This window comes from Argentina silus, assembly GCF_951799395.1.
Source record: "Argentina silus genome assembly, chromosome: 13".
In the NCBI taxonomy this organism is placed as follows: domain Eukaryota; kingdom Metazoa; phylum Chordata; class Actinopteri; order Argentiniformes; family Argentinidae; genus Argentina; species Argentina silus.
The window spans coordinates 1,148,632-1,167,509 of record NC_139667.1 but is presented as its reverse complement, the minus strand read 5'-3'; the positions used below and the strand labels follow the sequence as shown (position 1 = coordinate 1,167,509).

Here is an 18,878-nt window from a genome sequence, read left to right as displayed (position 1 = left end):
AGCACATGGGTCTTCAGCGTCCCTCCCTCTCAGTGTCTGAGATGCTGCAGAATGCCTCACATCTTTAAACATCGCTGTGGTTGGTGTTTAGGGGTGTTTAGGGGTGTTTTGGTGTTTTGTCATCGTATTTTAGGAGAAAAATAGTGCTAGACTTCCCGCATAGCAGCGTAGGCTGTTAGTGGTGGCGACACTATTTTGGGCATGGCTGCTGCAGACTAGAATGATTCAGAGGTAACACACACCCACGCCAGGCTGTTATAAATACAGGCCGTGCAGTCTAACAGACAGTGGTTTGTTTATAGAAACAGCAGCCCTAAAGCAGTGAAGCTCTGTCTACCGTGGAGCACACTCCATTTACTAACCCTAACCCTAAGGCCTTCAGCAGCAGGAGCTGCAGTTACCATCAACACTCTTCAGGACCAGTCCTTTATACATTTGTAAAACAACCGGACGTCATTCTTTACCAATAAATATTTTATTTGCTTAAATACAGTACATAGCCATGGCTATGTTCAGTCATTATCCAGTGTTATATCCTCACAGGGATTTTCATCATAGAAAGGTGCTTAACATGAGTACAAAATTACACGTTATGAACAGGTACAGTCACAGGAAGAATGATCACAAGTGCAGTGGTGTCCGTAGTTGGGTGCAGTGGTATCAGCGGTGTCAGTAGTTGGGTGCACTGGTATCAGCGGTGTCAGTAGTGGGGTGCACTGGTATCAGTGGTGTCAGTAGTTGGGTGCAGCAGTATCAGCGGTGTCAGTAGTGGGGTGCACTGGTATCAGCGGTGTCAGTAGTTGGGTGCAGCAGTATCAGCGGTGTCAGTAGTTGGGTGCAGCAGTATCAGCGGTGTCAGTAGTTGGGTTCAGCAGTGTCAGTAGTTGGGTGCAGTGGTATCGGTGGTGTCAGTCGTTGGGTTCAGCAGTGTCAGTAGTTGGGTGCAGTATTTACATGCAGCAGGAGAAGCACAGACCAAAAGACCAAATTCAATCTATTGCAGATAGCAGATTTCCAGGATTAATTGAAAACATGATTCTTCTTTGGTAGCGAGAATAAACTGTGCGCACATTTCAAATTGGATACGCTTTCATTCTCATTCTGCACAAGGAGGATTATAGTAATTGAGAAGGATTGAGTTAGAGGCCACCGGAAACCCACGACCTGCTCGACCTGTTGAGGCTACCGCCGGTCCGTCCTCTCCCTACATCCACGGAGCCATGAGAGACGTCTCCTTCTGCACCTGCTAGGAAACAAACCAAGCAAGTGTTAGGGTTAGTAAGTCAATGGACACACCAGGGGAGGCTGGTGGAGGCAGAAATTGGAGGACGGGCTCATAGTAATTCATGGAACGGAACAGGGAATGGTACAGTACGATACCATTCCTCATTCTATTCCATGTATTACAATGACCCTGTCCTCCGATTTCTGCCTCCACCAGCCTCCCCTGGTGTAGCATTGACTTACTACTAACAGACCCATGTGTCACTTCATACAGTGTATAAACAACAGTTATTAATACAAACTGATTGTTGTGATGTTTCACGCCAGAGCAATGGAGGAGCGCCATCTCTTTAATCACACGACTGACAAGCTGACACAAGCAGATGTACCAGGGCATCCTGTTGAAGGTAAATGACTGACACAAGCAGATGTACCAGGGCATCCTGTTGAAGGTAAATGACTGACACAAGCAGATGTACCAGGGCATCCTGTTGAAGGTAAATGACTGAAGCACTGAAACGATCATAACATGACTCCTTTTCATTTTACCTTGTCTTTGTTTAGTTCAGGGAAAAGCTCTTGAATAGCGATGTCCAGCAACACGTACGTCAGCTGAGGAGGCAAGACGCAGGGAGATCATTCTATTGGACACTGAGGGACTTACTGACTGACTGACTGACTGTCTGTCTGACTGACTGTCTGTCTGACTGACTGACTGACTGGTTGATTGACTGACTGACTGACTGACTGAGACACTTTCTAATCAGGATTTACTGGAACGCTAATGATCTAAAATGTGTTTAATGTGTTTAATTCCAGTAGAATACAGTACTTTCATTAATACACTAAACAGAGTTAACTGAGATGAGGAATGTCCCAAATGTGTGTTTACATACAGGACAGAGGAGGAGAAAATAACTCCTTCATTCAACTCTCATTGTCCACTACACAGGAAAGGAAATTACACACACACACACACATATACACACATACATACACACACACACACACACACACACACACACACACACACACACACACACATATACACACACACACACACATACACACACACACACACACACACACACACACACACACACACACACACACACACACACATATACACACACACACACACACACACACACACACACACACATACACACACATACACACACATATACACACACATATACATACACACATCCACAGAGAGGTCAAAGCACAGGGTCAGCCACAGTGCAGGGCCCCTGCAGCAGTTAGGGATTCAAAGAAAAGCCTCCAGTTCACTGAATGACTAACTGACTGACTCCAACCACTACATTTCCTGAGAGGAAACTGCTGTCTTTCATCAAGTGTCGCCAGGATGGGAAACCCAGAGAATGCTCTCCCACTAAAATAACCAAGTTTATCTTCACCAACTTTACATGATAACAATGCTATCCTACCTTCCTCTCACCACATACAGCCTCCAGGGGTTTAGCACAATGCTAGTTGTAACTTGTTCGGCGGTGTGTGTGGCTCTGTGTGGCTAACCAGAACTACCTGTTTGTTGAGAACTGGCTGCTGCAGGCCATCGAAGAGCAAACGGACACCGTCATACTTGGCTTCCTCTCCGATACATTTGCCAAGGAAGTCTGATGGAGAAAGCATTCACCATTAATCATTCACAGTGATTCAATCACTCACAATAATTATATGTAACGTTTCCGAGCTCTGTAAGTGGTTTAAGTGAAGGTGAGGACTGGAAAACTTTTATTTATAGCTGGGGAAACTGTAGCAACTCTGTAAAAGTGTCAGAAATATTTGCCAAAAATAAATCCCTTTAACTGGAAATGTACTGGATAAACTGTTCTGAATCTGAGTTGAATTTGTTCTTTGGAAAGAGAGATGTTTTTCTCACTATAGAGGGCATTTATCGGTCTCAAACACCAGAATGGAGAGGCCTAATCAAGAGATACTGTTCTAATCGGGGCCCAGTATTTAAAAACTTTTAATCTGGATCAGAATCGAGATCCAGATTAAATCCCGGATAGCGAAAACATAATCTGGATCATTCTGATTTAGATTAAAAGTTTTGAAATCGGGGGCCCAGGGCTGGGAAAGGCCGGTGAACTTGTTGTTGGTGTCTAACACAGCAGTTAAAGGAGAGGACACCGCTGAGTTAAAGGAGAGGACACCGCTGAGTTAAAGGAGAGGACACCGCTGAGTTAAAGGAGAGGACACAGCAGAGTTAAAGGAGAGGACACAGCAGAGTTAAAGGAGAGGACCTGGAATGTAGCGCATCATCTCCTCAAACGTCTTCTTGGCTCGTTTCTGCTTGTCTTGAGCGGAGCGCGGCTCGCTGGTCTCACAGAACACCGAATCTGGTTCAGAAGATAAGATAAGACATGACCCAGAGGGGAAATTTTATGGTGGAGGGGGGGGCTGGTGGAGGGGAGGGGGCGGCTGGTGGAGGGGGTGGACAGGGTGAAGGGGATGGAGGGGGAGGCTGGTGGAGGGGGAGGCTGGTGGAGGGGAGGCTGGTGGAGGGGGAGGCCGGTGGAGGGGGAGGCCGGTGGAGGGGGAGGCTGGTGTAAGTGTCCATGTCGTTGACCTTCTTGAGGCTCCTCTCATGCTGAGTTGACTCCAGAGTGTCTAGCTGTGATGATAGACCTCCTTGATGGTCTTATTCAGCATGTTGGCATCATCCCCAGAGATGTTACACCTCCCCCACCCCCCCCCACCACCACCCTAGCCAATCACAACATTTATGGGCAGACATCAAAAGATCTGAACTTCCCTAAAATGTTTTATTGTCCTAGAAACAATCACAGTAGAGGTCATATAATTTCATTGTTTTGGGGTTGTATGTTGTATAGGGTACATTAAGGCCCTGTTCGGAAATGTAAAACGAATAAATCAATAAAACCCTCCCTTCCTTTATGTAATCACTGTTCTAAAAGAGACATTTTATTGGTCAAAGCCAACATTCCACTACACCGCTTCCACCAATCCTGTCGAATCAGTGATTTCTTCAAGGATGGATGGATGGATTTAAGCAGGGGTCAAAGGTCAGACAGAGGTACCTCTGAGCAGGGTGATGAGGGACACCAATCGGTGCTCCTGGACGACCTGGTTCAGTTTGTGCTGCAGGTAGTCGTCTGTGTACGCCTCCAGGGTGTTCTTCACCAGGATCCTCCCGCCCATCAGCAGGTGATGCAGCCAATCAGGGATGCGGAACACCACCCGACCTGCCAATCACAGTGAGAGAGTGGTGATAAGACTCTGATTTAGACAACGCTGCACTGCTACGGAGTTGGAGGAGAAAATGGCCGCCTTCCAAGCCTATCTACATTGTACCAGGGACGAACTGGCACTACAAAACAGCCCTGGACTTTCACCCGAGGGGGGGGGGGGTTTATGGAGCAGTGGGCTGCGTCTGGGCTTACGGAGCAGTGGGCTGAGTCTGGGCTTATGGAGCAGTGGGCTGGGTCTGGGCCTTAGAGTGGGCTGGGTCTGGGCTTATGGAGCAGTGGGCTGGGTCTGGGCTTATGGAGCAGTGGGCTGCGTCTGGGCCTTAGAGTGGGCTGGGTCTGGGCTTATGGAGCAGTGGGCTGCGTCTGGGCCTTAGAGTGGGCTGGGTCTGGGCTTACGGAGCAGTGGGCTGAGTCGCTCATTTTTCATATATCTTTCTTTACCGTCGGCCCGGCAGCCCACAAACTTCTCCCTAACCCTAACCCTAACCCTGACCCTCCAGATGACCGGTCCACTACTACATTGTGCTGCAGCCACCTGCCAAACCTCACAATGTAGCGGGGCAAGCAGTGTTGTAGGCCTGGAACACAGCCAGAGAACCGAACGGACCCTACTTACCCACATACATCAGGTAGTCGTAGACTCCCTCCACTGTGATCATCTCCATGAAGTAGTTCTGGTTGTGTCTCTTCTCTGTGGCCTCGGAGCGGTTGGCGTTGTTCTTGAACAGGTCATTGAAGAGCTACGGAGGGTCGATTACATTCAGTTAACTGGCAATGACTTAGAGTTTGATGCAGGAGAGGGTAGATTACACTCAGTTAGCTCACTGAGAGCCGAGGGTGAATGAAGTCGCCCAGATGGTCAATGTTCTAGAGTGCCAAGGGTGACTTCATTCACAGAAAAACGCATAAATGATGATGCTTCATTTTGTAGCCAATCAAAGTATTGTTGCTAGGTAAACACCACATAGAACACTTGGTCGTGCACTCTAGGTGGTGAGGGTTCCGGAATTCTTTGGCGATGAGTGAGTTGAATGGCCATGACTTAGTTTGATGCAGGGGAAGGTAGTCTTGCATAGACATGCCTCCAAATCACGCCTCCTCTGGAGGTCTGGAGGGTTTTAGATCAGCCGATCTGGCTTGGATTGAACTGGACGAAGTGAAGGGAGAATGTGATCGCTCAAGTTCATTGGATGTTGCATTCCAAGAACCCTCCCCCCCACATGCATGTAGAAGGGCTGCTTGTTGTGATGTGCGTCATCCCTTCCGACCCGGTTGGATTATTTTGTGTTGTTGCATATGAAGAAACCCTGAAGGAAAAACTGGATTGTGTTTTTTTGGGAGATTCGCCCAAGTGAGGTATTTTAATGGCACAGTGTTGCGATGAGTCACTTATTTCAAACAGGTTTCCTCTACCCTTTGTGTTTACCTTCCAGAGAGGATTTCCCAACGAGGAAAGCCTGGTCTCAGTCAGGTTAAGGGGAGGGCAACTGGGCAAGAACATGAAAGAGCACATCCAGTTGTGGTGATGAATTTCCAGGATCTGTTCCAATCTGGCCACACGATCAAATCACTCAGCTCACAAATGAATGAATGAATGCTTGTTAACTGATGCAACTGTGAATGTGTGTGAATGTGTGTGTGTGTGTGTGTGTGTGTGTGTGTGTGTGAATGTGTCATCACTTAAAAAGAACCACACATAATACTGGATGTACACACAAATTATCCCAGTCCACACCCCACCCCATACTTCATTAAAACCTCTCCACATCACAAACCACAGCAAATCATAATCAAATTACAATCACTGTTACAAAACAACAGCATAAGCCCCGCCCTACAATCACATATCCAACCCTGACTCATCAGAGTACAGTGTGTGTGTGTGTGTGTGTGTGTGTGTGTGTGCATGTGTGTGTGTGCGTGTGTGTTTATGGTGAGTGTGTGTGTGTGCGTTTGTATGTGTTTATATATGTTTGTGTGTGTGTTTGTGTCTGTGCGTGCGGGTGTGCGTGTGTGTACATGCGGGAATGGCTGCCGACCTTCTTGTCGTTCTCTGACGTGGGGCTGAGGATGGTCAGCTCCGGGCGGCTGGGTTTGGGTTTGGGCGACTCACAGGAGTTGAAGAAAGACTGGATGAACGGCTCCAGATGCTGCCCTTTCTGAGACAACAGACACAGAGAGGGACGTCCTGGCTGGTTACTGTGAAACCACACTCAGTCTGGAATGAATTACAGGGTGTTTTTGTTGCATTTCATTCACTGGATTGTTGTTTGGAGAACATTGTTATTGTGAAAACATCCTAAACTGTCAGTTACTGTAATTTGGCCATTCCGATAAAAAAAATGAATAAAAGTAAAACACATTGCTTACTTCTTTAATCAGCTTGCTGGGCACTGACTTGATGATCTTCCCTGTCAGACAAAAGAGAAAACAACTCAGAACAAACAAAGAAACAACAACTCAAAGGAGCTCGTGGGTTCTGGGACAGCTAAATGACCTGGAGCTCTGGTTTGAAATAGTATTTGTTTAAAGACAGAATGACCTAGCCTTCCCAGAACACAGGGTGGGAAGGACTTGCAGTGGGACTATTCAAGCCAAAACAAGCACACTTCGAGTATTTAAAAAAAAAGATCACAATTCTATTTCAAGCCAGGTTTTGACCCCTGTCCAATACTGTATCTCCACACTTTTGTGAATAATTTCACATTGTATTTTTGTATTTTTTTTAAATACTGTAAAGTACCGAGGTTAACATCAGGCATCATCTTGTCCTGGAACTGGGACTCCATGCTGTGTGGGGACAGGAAGTCTGCTAGCAGCTGGCTGTTGCTCAGCTCTGGGTGTTGGAGCAGTTTCTACAGGGAGGACAGAGAGTTACGCTAATGACTTTCAATCTGTTTATGGATTCATCTAGAACATCTAGGGTTCTAGAACATCTAACATCAAGAACATCTATGGTTCTAGAACATCTAACGTTCTCTGAGATGGAAACACGAAAGTCTGAGGCTTTGGGCCAAGCACCGGTGCCAGAGAGAGACAGTGGAAACGTGCCAACAGGTTGACAGAAGCTGAGGCAGAGCCTGGTTAAGGGTCAGGGGTCAGGGTGAGGGAAAGCCTCTCTAAGGGCTGCCAGACTGGGGCTGGAATCCCTTCTGTGACCTCATCTCCCTCCCTGTGTGTTCACAATCTTTATAAATAGAGCATCATGACAGGAAACACAGGAAACGTGTCAAAAAACAACATGCAGACCATCCAGACTGGCTCAAGAAAACATTCATTTACAAAAAGGTTTTCCACAAAGATCTTGACCACACGGACATCATGATGGGAGTCGCGCCCTCCCCGTCTGCTTGTCATTACCTGGAGGTACTCCTGGAACTCCTCCCGCTTGGATGTCAGGAACTCGTAGTTCTTGGGACCGATGATTCGTTTGGAAGGCAGCTGTGCATCGGGGAACGAGCCTGTTGGAGCAATTGAATCATCGTTGTCAGTCAGATATCAGTTTTTTGATTACTGTCTTGAGTGCCGTCAGGCTTGTTTTTGGAGCAAATTAACCACAGACAATTAATACTAGTAATAGAATAAAAACACGGTATCTAACGGGCAACCATGCCAAGATCAAATATTGTATCCAAGTGAACAGAACACTATTTCTCATGGAAGGAACTCAGCTGTGAACATATACTGCAGCGTTCTGGGAACAGCTGCGTGTAGCAGACATTCTAGATTTTTCAGAGTATCAGTGTTTTTCCCCAGTGTCTTACAAATGGAAGTACAGTGTGGACACTCCCACTGGGTCCTATGGACTGAAACCAGAACAACTGACCCATAAAATCAGAACTACCCTTCCTCCTAGACTTTGATTGCTGCTTTTATGACATGGTTTGTTTTGCTGTAGGTTTTTTTTTGGGGGGGGGTTGTTATGTTTTAAAATGTTTCTATTTTATCTTTTATTTTATGCACTTTGAGATTATTCTTGTATCATGAGAAGTGCTTTATAAATGTAATAAATGATTATGATTACGATTATTATTATTATTATTATTATGATTATTATTATTATTACCATGGAACTCAGTGAGTTTTGACTCGAGAACGTAGAACTCCAGGTACCGCCTGTACACAGACCAGTGTTCTGTCTCGTGTCCCACTAGAAAACACAAAACATCCTAATTACATACAGTTCAACACTGATCATAATTACATACAGTTCAACACTGATCATAATTACATACAATTCAACACTGATCATAATTACATACAATTCAACACTGATCATAATTACATACAATTCAACACTGGCTAAATCTACTCTGCTATAACAATATGAGTTTTCCTGTGGACAAGATGTCATGTGCATCATATCCCAGTGTTCTAACCTGTTGGAACCTTCAGATGAATAAAAAAGCCAGGGGAGGCTGATGGAGGTAGAAATGGGAGGACGGGCTCATTGTAATGCATGGAATGGAATGAGGAACGGTATCAAACACACCGTTGTCATTACGTGCATTACAACAGGCCCGTCCTCCGATTTCTACCTCCGCCAGCCTCCCCTGATAGAAATGTATTCCGTAGAACAGACTCTGACAGACTAGGTGGAGAAATTCCTAATTGCAGCTCTATTGGTGACATCTCCCCCTGGAACACAGCGGGTTGCACCCCTGGAAGGAGACCCCGTTCTCATGTTCCTCACCTGCCTTCCTGTCGTTGCGCTCCACGTCAATGCAGAACACGGGGATCCTCTCCCTCTTCACCTCGTCGTCGTAGAAGTCCACGTAGGGGATGGTGATGGTCCAGGCCGACAGGTTCCGGGGGGTGGAGGGGGTGCTGACGGCCTCCATGGGGGAGTCGTCCTCCAGGACCATCATGGCCTCCTCCACCTGGGCGGGGGGGGGGAGAGAGAAGTACAAGTGAGAGAGAGAGAGAGAGAGAGAGAGAGAGAAAGAGAGAGGGCGGAGTGAGAGTGAGAGAGAGAGAGAGAGAGAGAGAGAGAGAGAGAGAGAGAGAGGGAGGTAAAAGGTTAGGACGAATGGCTGTATACTGTATCTTAAGAGACAAACGCAGGAAACACTGGAGTAAACACAGGAAATGCTTTAAAGTACAGGATGTCAAATCTAAGATCTATTTGCTGATAGCAGCGAGACAGAGGTAGCTAACAGAGGTAGCTAACAGAGGTAGCTAACAGAACGAGCTAACAGAGCGAGCTAACAGAGGTAGCTAACAGAGGTAGCTAACAGAGGTAGCTAACAGAGGTAGCTAACAGAGCGAGCTAACAGAGGTAGCTAACAGAGGTAGCTAACAGAGGAAGCTAACAGAGGTAGCTAACAGAGCGAGCTAACAGAGGTAGCTAACAGAGCGAGCTAACAGAGGTAGCTAACAGAGGTAGCTAACAGAGGTAGCTAACAGAGGTAGCTAACAGAGGTAGCTAACAGAGCGAGCTAACAGAGGTAGCTAACAGAGGTAGCTAACAGAGGTAGCTAACAGAGGTAGCTAACAGAGCGAGCTAACAGAGGTAGCTAACAGAGGTAGCTAACAGAGGTAGCTAACAGAGGTAGCTAACAGAGGTAGCTAACAGAGGTAGCTAACAGAGCTAGCTGTGGCTAGTGTAGCGTCTACAGGGTCAGGATGAAACAGAACAGGGACATACTGAAGTTCAAGTCCTCTGAGTGATGTTGTTTGGGAACAAAGACGCTGAGCCAGAAAAAAACAACACAGTATTAGTCTTCTTCAGTTACCCTGACAACGTGATGAATGTTTGTTCGTTGAGTCGGCATAATGTTTATTTATCAGATGGCAGATTTGGCTACGTAATGATTTCATGAATCATGAAGATTTATTTTTATTATCTCTGACATTCAAGCTCCCGTTTCATTGCAAGAAGGTGAAGGCCCGGTGCAAAGCAGTGCCACTTGTTCAAGGCTCTATTTCTTTCTTTTCTTTTCTTTTTTTAAATATGTTTTTAGGGCATTTCTGCTTTATTGGGATAGAGACAGTAGAGACTGACAGGAAGGATGGGTGAGAGAGAGGAGGGATGACATGCAAGACATGTAAGACATGTTGAGGGTCGGAATCGAACCAGGAACCTTGCGATTACGTGGTGTGGGCATTAGTGTGCTACGCCACTAAGCGCCCCCAAGGCTCTGTTTCTAACAGGAACACCTCTAGTTTAGTTATTGAAAACACGTGGGAAAAAACGCACAAATGGGAGGACAACCATTGTCCTCGGATGTCGATCTCAGTCCAAGTGTGTGTTTTGTCCCGTGTGTTTCTGATAATTAACTCCCCATCATGTTGTTTGGTCCATCCACAGCACATTTCTACACATCCCATTTGTCAACGCATATTTCCACACAACCTATTTCCACACAGCAAATGTCCATAACCGCCTAACCTCCCAAACAGACACAGCTCTCAATAGTGGCTGCTATTGTTCTATTGTGCTACTATTGTGTTCTATTGTGCTACTATTGTGTTCTATTGTGTTCTGTTGTGCTCTATTGTGCTACTACTGTGTTCTATTGTGTTCTGTTGTGCTCTATTGTGCTACTACTGTGTTCTATTGTGTTCTGTTGTGCTCTATTGTGCTACTACTGTGTTCTATTGTGCTCTATTGTGCTACTATTGTGTTCTATTGTGTTCTGTTGTGCTCTATTGTGCTACTACTGTGTTCTATTGTGTTCTATTGTGTTCTATTGTGCTACTACTGTGTTCTATTGTGTTCTATTGTGTTCTATTGCGCTACTATATGTTTTCGAAGAGGAGAGCTTGTTGCGAGTAAGAATGTAATTGTCCTTTCATATATTTGATGGTACTTTCAAATGAACAAATCACTGCTCCACACTGCCACCCTGTGATGGTAAATGGTACTATCCCGGCAGGCCCTACAGACAGACAGACAGACAGACAGAGACAGAAACAAAGACAGAGAGAGACAGAGACAAAGAGACAGACAAACAGACAGAGAGAGACAGACAGATAGACAGACAGATAGACAGGCAGACAGACAGACAGACAGACAGACAGACAGAGACAGACAGACAGACAGACAGAGACAGACAGAGAGACAGACAGACAGACAGACAGACAGACAGACAGACTGAGAGACAGACAGAGAGACAGACAGACAGACAGACAGACAGACAGACAGACAGACAGACTGAGAGACAGACAGACAGACAGACAGACAGACAGACAGACGTACCATATCGTCCTCCCCCTCTGCCAGGCCGTAGGAGGGCAGCATGGCCCCCTCCATGGTGGTGCTCTTGAACACTCCTTTGATCTTGCTGCCGATCTTACTGATGCCAAACGACTCACCCCGCTTGGAGGTGTTCCTGCGGGTCACAGAGAGGTCAGGGGTCAGGCTGATGGGGGCGCAGGGGGGGGCGTGCATCAGCTTCAGTGCAGCACATGCAGCAAGGGAGAGGGGGAGGGGGAGAGGGAGAGGGGAGGGGGGGGAGGAAGAGGAGGAGGGAGAGGAGGAGGGGGGAGGGGAGAGGGAGCAGGGAGGAGGGAGAGGGAGGGGGAGAGGGAGGAGAGGGGGAGGGAGAGGAAGAGGGAGAGTGAGGAAGAATGGAGGGGGGGGGGGAGGGGGGAGGGAGAGGAGGAGGGAGAGGGGACGGAGAGGGAGACTGGAGGGGGGAGGAAGGGGGAGGGAGCAGGGAGGGGGTTGGAGGGAGAACAGTAGCCAGACCAATCGGACCAAAGCCACGTTTCACAGCCATCTCACAGAGAAACGCCTGAGGGGGGGTCCATGGGGATTGCAGGGGGGGGCTGTAGGATGCACACCACGGTTAGCACTGACTGGATGCCTGAATAAATAATGATTAATCACTGGGATCACATGATGAGAGTGGCAGGGTTGGCATTAACAACCACAACAACAACCACAACAACAACAACAACGAAAAAACTCAACCAGCAAAGGAAAAAACAGCGAATCAAAACTGTGAAACAGAACGTATAAATAAACAAACATGACATTCTGTGTGAGAGAAAAACTGATGAATTCTAATTCATCAACTAACACATAGTGTTGTCACCCTCTGCAGACATAACACACACGTAGCGTGTGTGTCTCTCTCTCTCTCTCCCTCCCCCTCTCCCCCTCCCTTCCTCTCCCTCTCTCCCTCTCCCCCTCTCTCCCTCTCTCCCTCCGAGGCATAACAACACAAACCTTATACAACCAAATGTGTCCTAAAGGACGAGGCCATGCTGGGAGGGAACTCATCCATGCTGGGAGGGAACTCATCCATGCTGGGAGGGAACTCATCCAGTAGACAACAGATGGACTCAAATGAACAGAAACATTCGGGACATAATTTACAAGGTACCCATGCAGAGGGAACAGGGAGGAAGTGTGATGGTGGGGTGGAGGGTGATGGGTGTAGGGAGATGGTGGGGTGGAGGGTGATGGTGGGGTGGAGGGTGATGGGTGTAGGGAGATGGGGATGGTGGGGTGGAGGGGGATGGGTGGAGGGAGATGGGGATGGTGGGGTGGAGGGGGATGGGTGGAGGGTGATGGGTGTAGGGAGATGGGGATGGTGGGGTGGAGGGGGATGGGTGGAGGGAGATGGGTGTAGGGAGATGGGGATGGTGGGGTGGAGGGTGATGGTGGGGTGGAGGGGGATGGGTGGAGGGTGATGGTGGGGTGGAGGGGGATGGGTGGAGGGTGATGGTGGGGTGGAGGGTGATGGGGATGGTGGGGTGGAGGGTGATGGTGGGGTGGAGGGGGATGGGGATGGGTGTAGGGAGATGGGGATGGTGGGGTGGAGGGTGATGGTGGGGTGGAGGGGGATGGTGGGGTGGAGGGGGATGGGTGTAGAGTGATGGGGATGGTGGGGTGGAGGGTGATGGTGGGGTGGGGTGGAGGGTGATGGTGAGGGTGGTGATGGTGATGGTGGGGTGGAGGGTGATGGTGATGGTGGGGTGGGGTGGAGGGTGATGGTGAGGGTGGTGATGGGGATGGTGATGGTGGGGTGGAGGGTGATGGTGATGGTGATGGTGGGGTGGGGTGGAGGGTGATGGTGGGGTGGAGGGTGATGGTGATGGTGGGGTGGGGTGGAGGGTGATGGTGAGGGTGGTGATGGTGATGGTGATGGTGGGGTGGAGGGTGATGGTGATAGTGGGGTGGGGTGGAGGGTGATGGTGAGGGTGGTGATGGTGATGGTGGGGTGGAGGGTGATGGTGAGGGTGGTGATGGTGAGGGTGGTGATGGTGATGGTGATGGTGGGGTGGAGGGTGATGGTGAGGGTGGTGATGGTGAGGGTGGGGTGGAGGGTGGAGATGGTGAGGGTGGTGATGGTGAGGGTGGTGATGGTGATGGTGATGGTGATGGTGGGGTGGAGGGTGATGGTGAGGGTGGTGATGGTGATGGTGGGGTGGAGGGTGATGGTGGGGTGGAGGGTGATGGTGAGGGTGGTGATGGTGAGGGTGGTGATGGTGATGGTGATGGTGATGGTGGGGTGGAGGGTGATGGTGAGGGTGGTGATGGTGATGGTGATGGTGATGGTGGGGTGGAGGGTGATGGTGAGGGTGGTGATGGTGATGGTGATGGTGATGGTGATGGTGGGGTGGAGGGTGATGGTGAGGGTGGTGATGGTGATGGTGATGGTGGGGTGGAGGGTGGAGATGGTGAGGGTGGTGATGGTGATGGTGGGGTGGAGGGTGGAGATGATGAGATGGGACGACAAACGTCTTGGTTCCAACGGAGCCTGACTTACTTCAGCAAGGCGGAGCGAGAGCTTAGAGCAGTGTGGCCAGATGGGAGGGTGAGAGCACACTGGACATGGTGGTGGTGGTGGGGGTAAACAGATGCAGGTGAGGAGCAGGAGCAGGAGCCAGGGGTGGAGGTGGCGGTGGTGGAGGTGGAGGACCAGGAGGGGGACTCAGGGCTCAAGGAACAGTCCCAGGAACTAGAGAGGAGGTTGGGTGGACGGGGCGGTATGGAGGCACGCCAGGGACCAGGGGGAGGGACCAGGGACCAGAGCCAGGGGACAGGACCAGGGGACAGGACCAGGGGACAGGGGCCAAGGACCAGGAGACAGGGTCAGGGACCAGGGTCCAGAGCCAGGGAACAGGACAGGGGCCAAGGACCAGGGACCAGGGGACAGGGACCAGGAACCAGAGCCAGGGGACAGAACCAGGGGCCAGGGACCAGGGACCAGGGGACAGCGACCAGGGGACAGCGACCAGGGGACACAGACCAGAGACCAAGGACCAGAGCCATGGGCCAGAGAGAGGTGGAGGATGGATGGATAGGTGGATGGACAGACGGACACAGTCACAGAGTCAGAGAGTCACAGACACAAGCAGAACCAGTCCATGGTAGCGATGGGCGGAGCATACGGGCAGGCGGGCAGGGCCAGGCGGGCAGGTGGGCGGGCACAGGTGGTGATGGTGAGAGAGAGACAGACAGGGAGGTTAGCCAATGGGATCGCTGGTGTTCCCGCATGGGGTGGTGCCATGGAGAGTGCCATTCTGTACTTGCTTCCTTCCTCCTCGTTTCTCGACAAGTAGTACATGAGTACATGCTGCCATGACGACCACTGCCTTTATAACAAAGACTGTAACCTTTGACCCCCAAAGACTGTAACCTTTGACCCTGAACTAGAGGACGTGAACCTATAACCTCCCTTTCCCTTCCTTTCCACCATTTTGTTTTTATCCAGACAGGTCTGTGAAGAACAAATGGTTATTTACAATGACGGCCTGGCCGTCGTAGAGTGTTCTTACTAGGTCCACTGGGCTTTCTGGAGACGAGGCCCTGAACAGACACTCTACCAGTATCACCACACTTTGAGATGAGACGAACGTGAGATGTTCAGTTAGCCGTAGTCTCTCTCAGAGCCGGACAGCTTGCCTCTGACTACTGCGTACGGTCTGGGTCTGCGTCTGGGTCTGGGTCCGGGTCCGGGTCTGGGTATTCAGCCATATCCAGTGGTTTAGCATCAAGTCAGACTACGCTTTAGGACAACTGTCTGTTTCTAGGCACGGTATTGTTAATTATTCATAAAATCAAACCTTATAGTCAACATATTAGGATACAACCTATGACCCTGGCCTGGCTTCACCACTGGGGGTTTTGGAGTTTGTTACAAAGGCAGAATAGTTTCCTCAGACTGTGTTCAGGCAAGTATAGTTTCCGTATCTGGGTGCAGTGTTGACTAGCCCACTGACTGAACACCGTGACTGAGAGCATACTCACCGGATGTCATCCAAACTCAGGCTATTCCTGGAATAACAGGCAGGCACAAGGATTAAGAGGCTCAAAACACCCAGATCACACACTAGAGATGACACAGACAGGAGGCGCGTTTGATTTAGTTTACCCGGTGCACCGGGTGGGGCGGGTTTTGCAGTTTGCACTTAAAACTATGTCCACAGCTCGCCCCTCCTGTGCTCTGTGGGTGCTAAATCAAACGCACCTGCGGTCTACACTCAGACACTGATACAGGTGAGAAAAGATGACATAGAACTCTTACCGCACAAGCTAAATAAAGACAGAAATCAGACGTCGGTTAAAGTGCAAAAGTGACGTAGCCACAAAATAGCTAAATCTACCTTTAACGACTTCAAAACACACAGAGGTGCTTTGGATTTCCTCCCCGGCTTTGTCCAAAACCAAAAACAGATTCTGTGTCCAATTCCACGACCTAACTAGTGGGGACAATAGTGTCATTGTGATCGGGGGAACCCCAAAGTTCATCTGTGCGTTGTCCCAAGGGGGTTAACGACTGGTCAACAGACGGAGGCTACAGAGGTCACGGTAACGACAACGACAACGACAACAACAACAACAACACCCACCTGCTCAGTTTAGAGTTCCTGGCGGGGGACTCCGCCCCCCTCAACAGCTGTCGGAAATACTGGAGAAGGGCAGGGAGGGAGGAAATCATCCACACGTATTAGGACCACTTTCTGTCCCCTCCTCTCGCCCCCTCTCTCCTCCGCTACCCTCTTCTCCTCTCCTCTCCGCTCCCATCCTCTCTCCTCCCTTCCCTTCCTCTCCCCTCCCACCCCCTCTCCCCCCTTCCCTTCCCTTTCTCTCCCCTCCCATCCCCTCCCTTCCCCTCTCCTCCCTTCCCTTCCTCTCCCATCCCATCCCCTCTCCTCCCTTCCCTTCCCTTTCTCTCCCCTCCCATCCCATCCCCTCTCCTCCCTTCCCTTCCCTTCCTCTCCCCTCCCATCCCCTCCCTTCCCTTCCCTTTCTCTCCCCTCCCATCCTCTCCCCTCCCTTCTCTCCCCTCCCCAGCTTTACATTCAAGTCTGAACAATGCACCATTACAGAGGGGGTCTGTGTGTAGAGCATAACACTGTTGGCAGCTTGGCATGCTGCCAGGGATGAGGTCATTGGCCAGTCGTGTGTCCAGTGTTGATGACACAGGCAACACAAATACAGCAGGGCTGCGTTTCAAACCAAGAGATCTCCTTTAGTTACCCAGCCAGGAAGGGTTTGTATCTAAGAGCAGGAAGGGTCTGTATCTAAGAGCAGGAAGGGTCTGTATCTAAGAGCAGGAAGGGTCTGTATCTAAGAGCAGGAAGGGTCTGTATCTAAGACCAGGAAGGGTCTGTATCTAAGAGCAGGAAGGGTCTGTATCTAAGAGCAGGAAGGGTCTGTATCTAAGAGCAGGAAGGGTCTGTATCTTGCTAATTGAGTTGCTGGCTAAGAAGCTAGCTTATCAGTTATGAGTTAATTGGCTAGCGAAACAGTCGCATTAGCCAACAAGCAAGTGTATGTACTGTGTCTGTGTGTGTGTTTCTGTGTCTGTGTGTGTGTGTGTGTGTGTGTGTGTGTGTGTGTGTTTCTGTGTCTGTGTGTGTGTATATGTATGTGTGTATGTTTGTGTCTGTGTCTCTCTCTGTGTCTGTCTCTATGTGTGTGTGTGTGTGTGTGTGTGTGTGTGTCTCTGTGTGTGTGTGTGTGTGTGTGTGTGTCTCTGTGTGTGTGTGTATGTGTGTATGTGTCTGAGGCGGCGGGAACAGACTGACCTCGTCGCTGTGGCAGAACATGGGGGTGAAGACGGTCTCCAGGAGGGACAGGACGTGTTCGTACGCTTCAAACAGACACCGCATGGTCTGGAGCTTCACCACCTCCCCGTACGGCCCCTCAGCAACTGGGGGGGGGGGGGGGGGGGGGGAGGGAGAGAGAGGGACAGTTCAATGTTCCCTGTTGGTATCATCTCATCAAGCTGTGTTTATGTAATTTCATATTTAATTTGGGAACACAGAGTTTCCATAAATATAATTTATCTTCCAACCTTCTCCCATCTATCTGCCTATATGCGACTCTCTGAACACATTTTATCCGTTGGTCCATCCTCCTATCTCACTACTATCTCACTCCTATCTCACTCCTATCTCACTCCTATCTCACTCCTATCTCACTACTATCTCACTCCTATCTCACTCCTATCTCACTCCTATCTCACTCCTATCTCACTCCTATCTCACTACTATCTCACTCCTATCTCACTCCTATCTCACTCCTATCTCACTACTATCTCACTCCTATCTCACTACCCTGCAAATCTAATTATCTCTCGTCTCAAACCGTCTCTAAGCTTTTTCCACGACCAAAATAAGTCTTTGCAAGCTCACAGGGTTTCTCCTGGAACATGTTTTTCTAGTATCACATATCATTGTGAAATGATCACTGTTTGCAAGAGTGTTTCTTAAATTAAAATGTAAATCAAATACACATGAAGAAACAGATGACAGATGTTTTTTCATCAAGATGACAAATAAAAAAAGACTTGAAATGAATAATCCAAATACGACACGACATGTGACCCCCCAGACCCCAAGACCCCCAGACCCCCAGACTCCCGTACCCCCAGACCCCTGTACCCCCAGACCCCCGGACCCCCGTACCCCAGACCCCCAGACTCCCGGACTCACAGACCCCCAGACCCCCAGACTCACTGTGTCGTATCTCCTGGACTATGAAGTGGTGGAAGCGGATCTTGTCGATGCTCTCGTCCAGACAGTAGGTGTTGTACAGCTTCTTCACCTCCTCGTGCAACATCAGCATCTCAGCGTCCGACAGCTCCGGGCGCAGGATCCTGTCGTTGAATTCCTCTGACGGGGGTGGGGGGGCAAAGGTGAAAGGTCACTCACGCTAAGAGTTCACCAACCAGGGACTTCACCAATCTGATCTGACATGGTTTGATTGGTGGAGGTGAGTGTTGCCTCCACCTATCATGAGTCCCAAACAGACCAGCGGTTACCTCAGGAAAGGAAAGAGGGGAGCCCTGTCCTGTTTTCAAGATAAGCTGAATTAATTTCATGTGGATTTCATAACGACGCCCCAGGTCGTCTGGATTGCGGTCGGATCGTGAAGCACGCCAGATCCTCACCATGCCCGGAGAAATGTTTAACGTCTGAGGAGCCTCGTCAATATGACATGAAGCA

General features: G+C 49.4%; 1 protein-coding gene across 1 annotated transcript in view; it reads right to left on the bottom strand.

Moving 5' to 3' along the window:
• Positions 1 to 456: 456 nt before the first annotated feature.
• Positions 457 to 18,878, bottom strand: part of LOC310814053 (sorting nexin-14-like) — a 23,948-nt gene continuing 5,526 nt past the window's right edge. The window contains exons 14-30 of the mRNA XM_083683297.1: positions 18,390 to 18,545; positions 17,457 to 17,581; positions 16,275 to 16,333; positions 15,673 to 15,699; positions 11,668 to 11,800; positions 9,160 to 9,346; positions 8,533 to 8,616; positions 7,827 to 7,927; positions 7,210 to 7,321; positions 6,837 to 6,877; positions 6,506 to 6,625; positions 5,083 to 5,206; positions 4,296 to 4,460; positions 3,498 to 3,593; positions 2,773 to 2,864; positions 1,774 to 1,836; positions 457 to 1,246 (exon numbers count right to left, since the gene is read on the bottom strand). Of these exons, the coding sequence (XP_083539423.1) occupies positions 1,205 to 1,246; positions 1,774 to 1,836; positions 2,773 to 2,864; positions 3,498 to 3,593; positions 4,296 to 4,460; positions 5,083 to 5,206; positions 6,506 to 6,625; positions 6,837 to 6,877; positions 7,210 to 7,321; positions 7,827 to 7,927; positions 8,533 to 8,616; positions 9,160 to 9,346; positions 11,668 to 11,800; positions 15,673 to 15,699; positions 16,275 to 16,333; positions 17,457 to 17,581; positions 18,390 to 18,545 (1,727 nt within the window). The 3' untranslated portion in view covers positions 457 to 1,204. The remainder of the gene's footprint in view (positions 1,247 to 1,773; positions 1,837 to 2,772; positions 2,865 to 3,497; positions 3,594 to 4,295; positions 4,461 to 5,082; positions 5,207 to 6,505; positions 6,626 to 6,836; positions 6,878 to 7,209; positions 7,322 to 7,826; positions 7,928 to 8,532; positions 8,617 to 9,159; positions 9,347 to 11,667; positions 11,801 to 15,672; positions 15,700 to 16,274; positions 16,334 to 17,456; positions 17,582 to 18,389; positions 18,546 to 18,878) is intronic.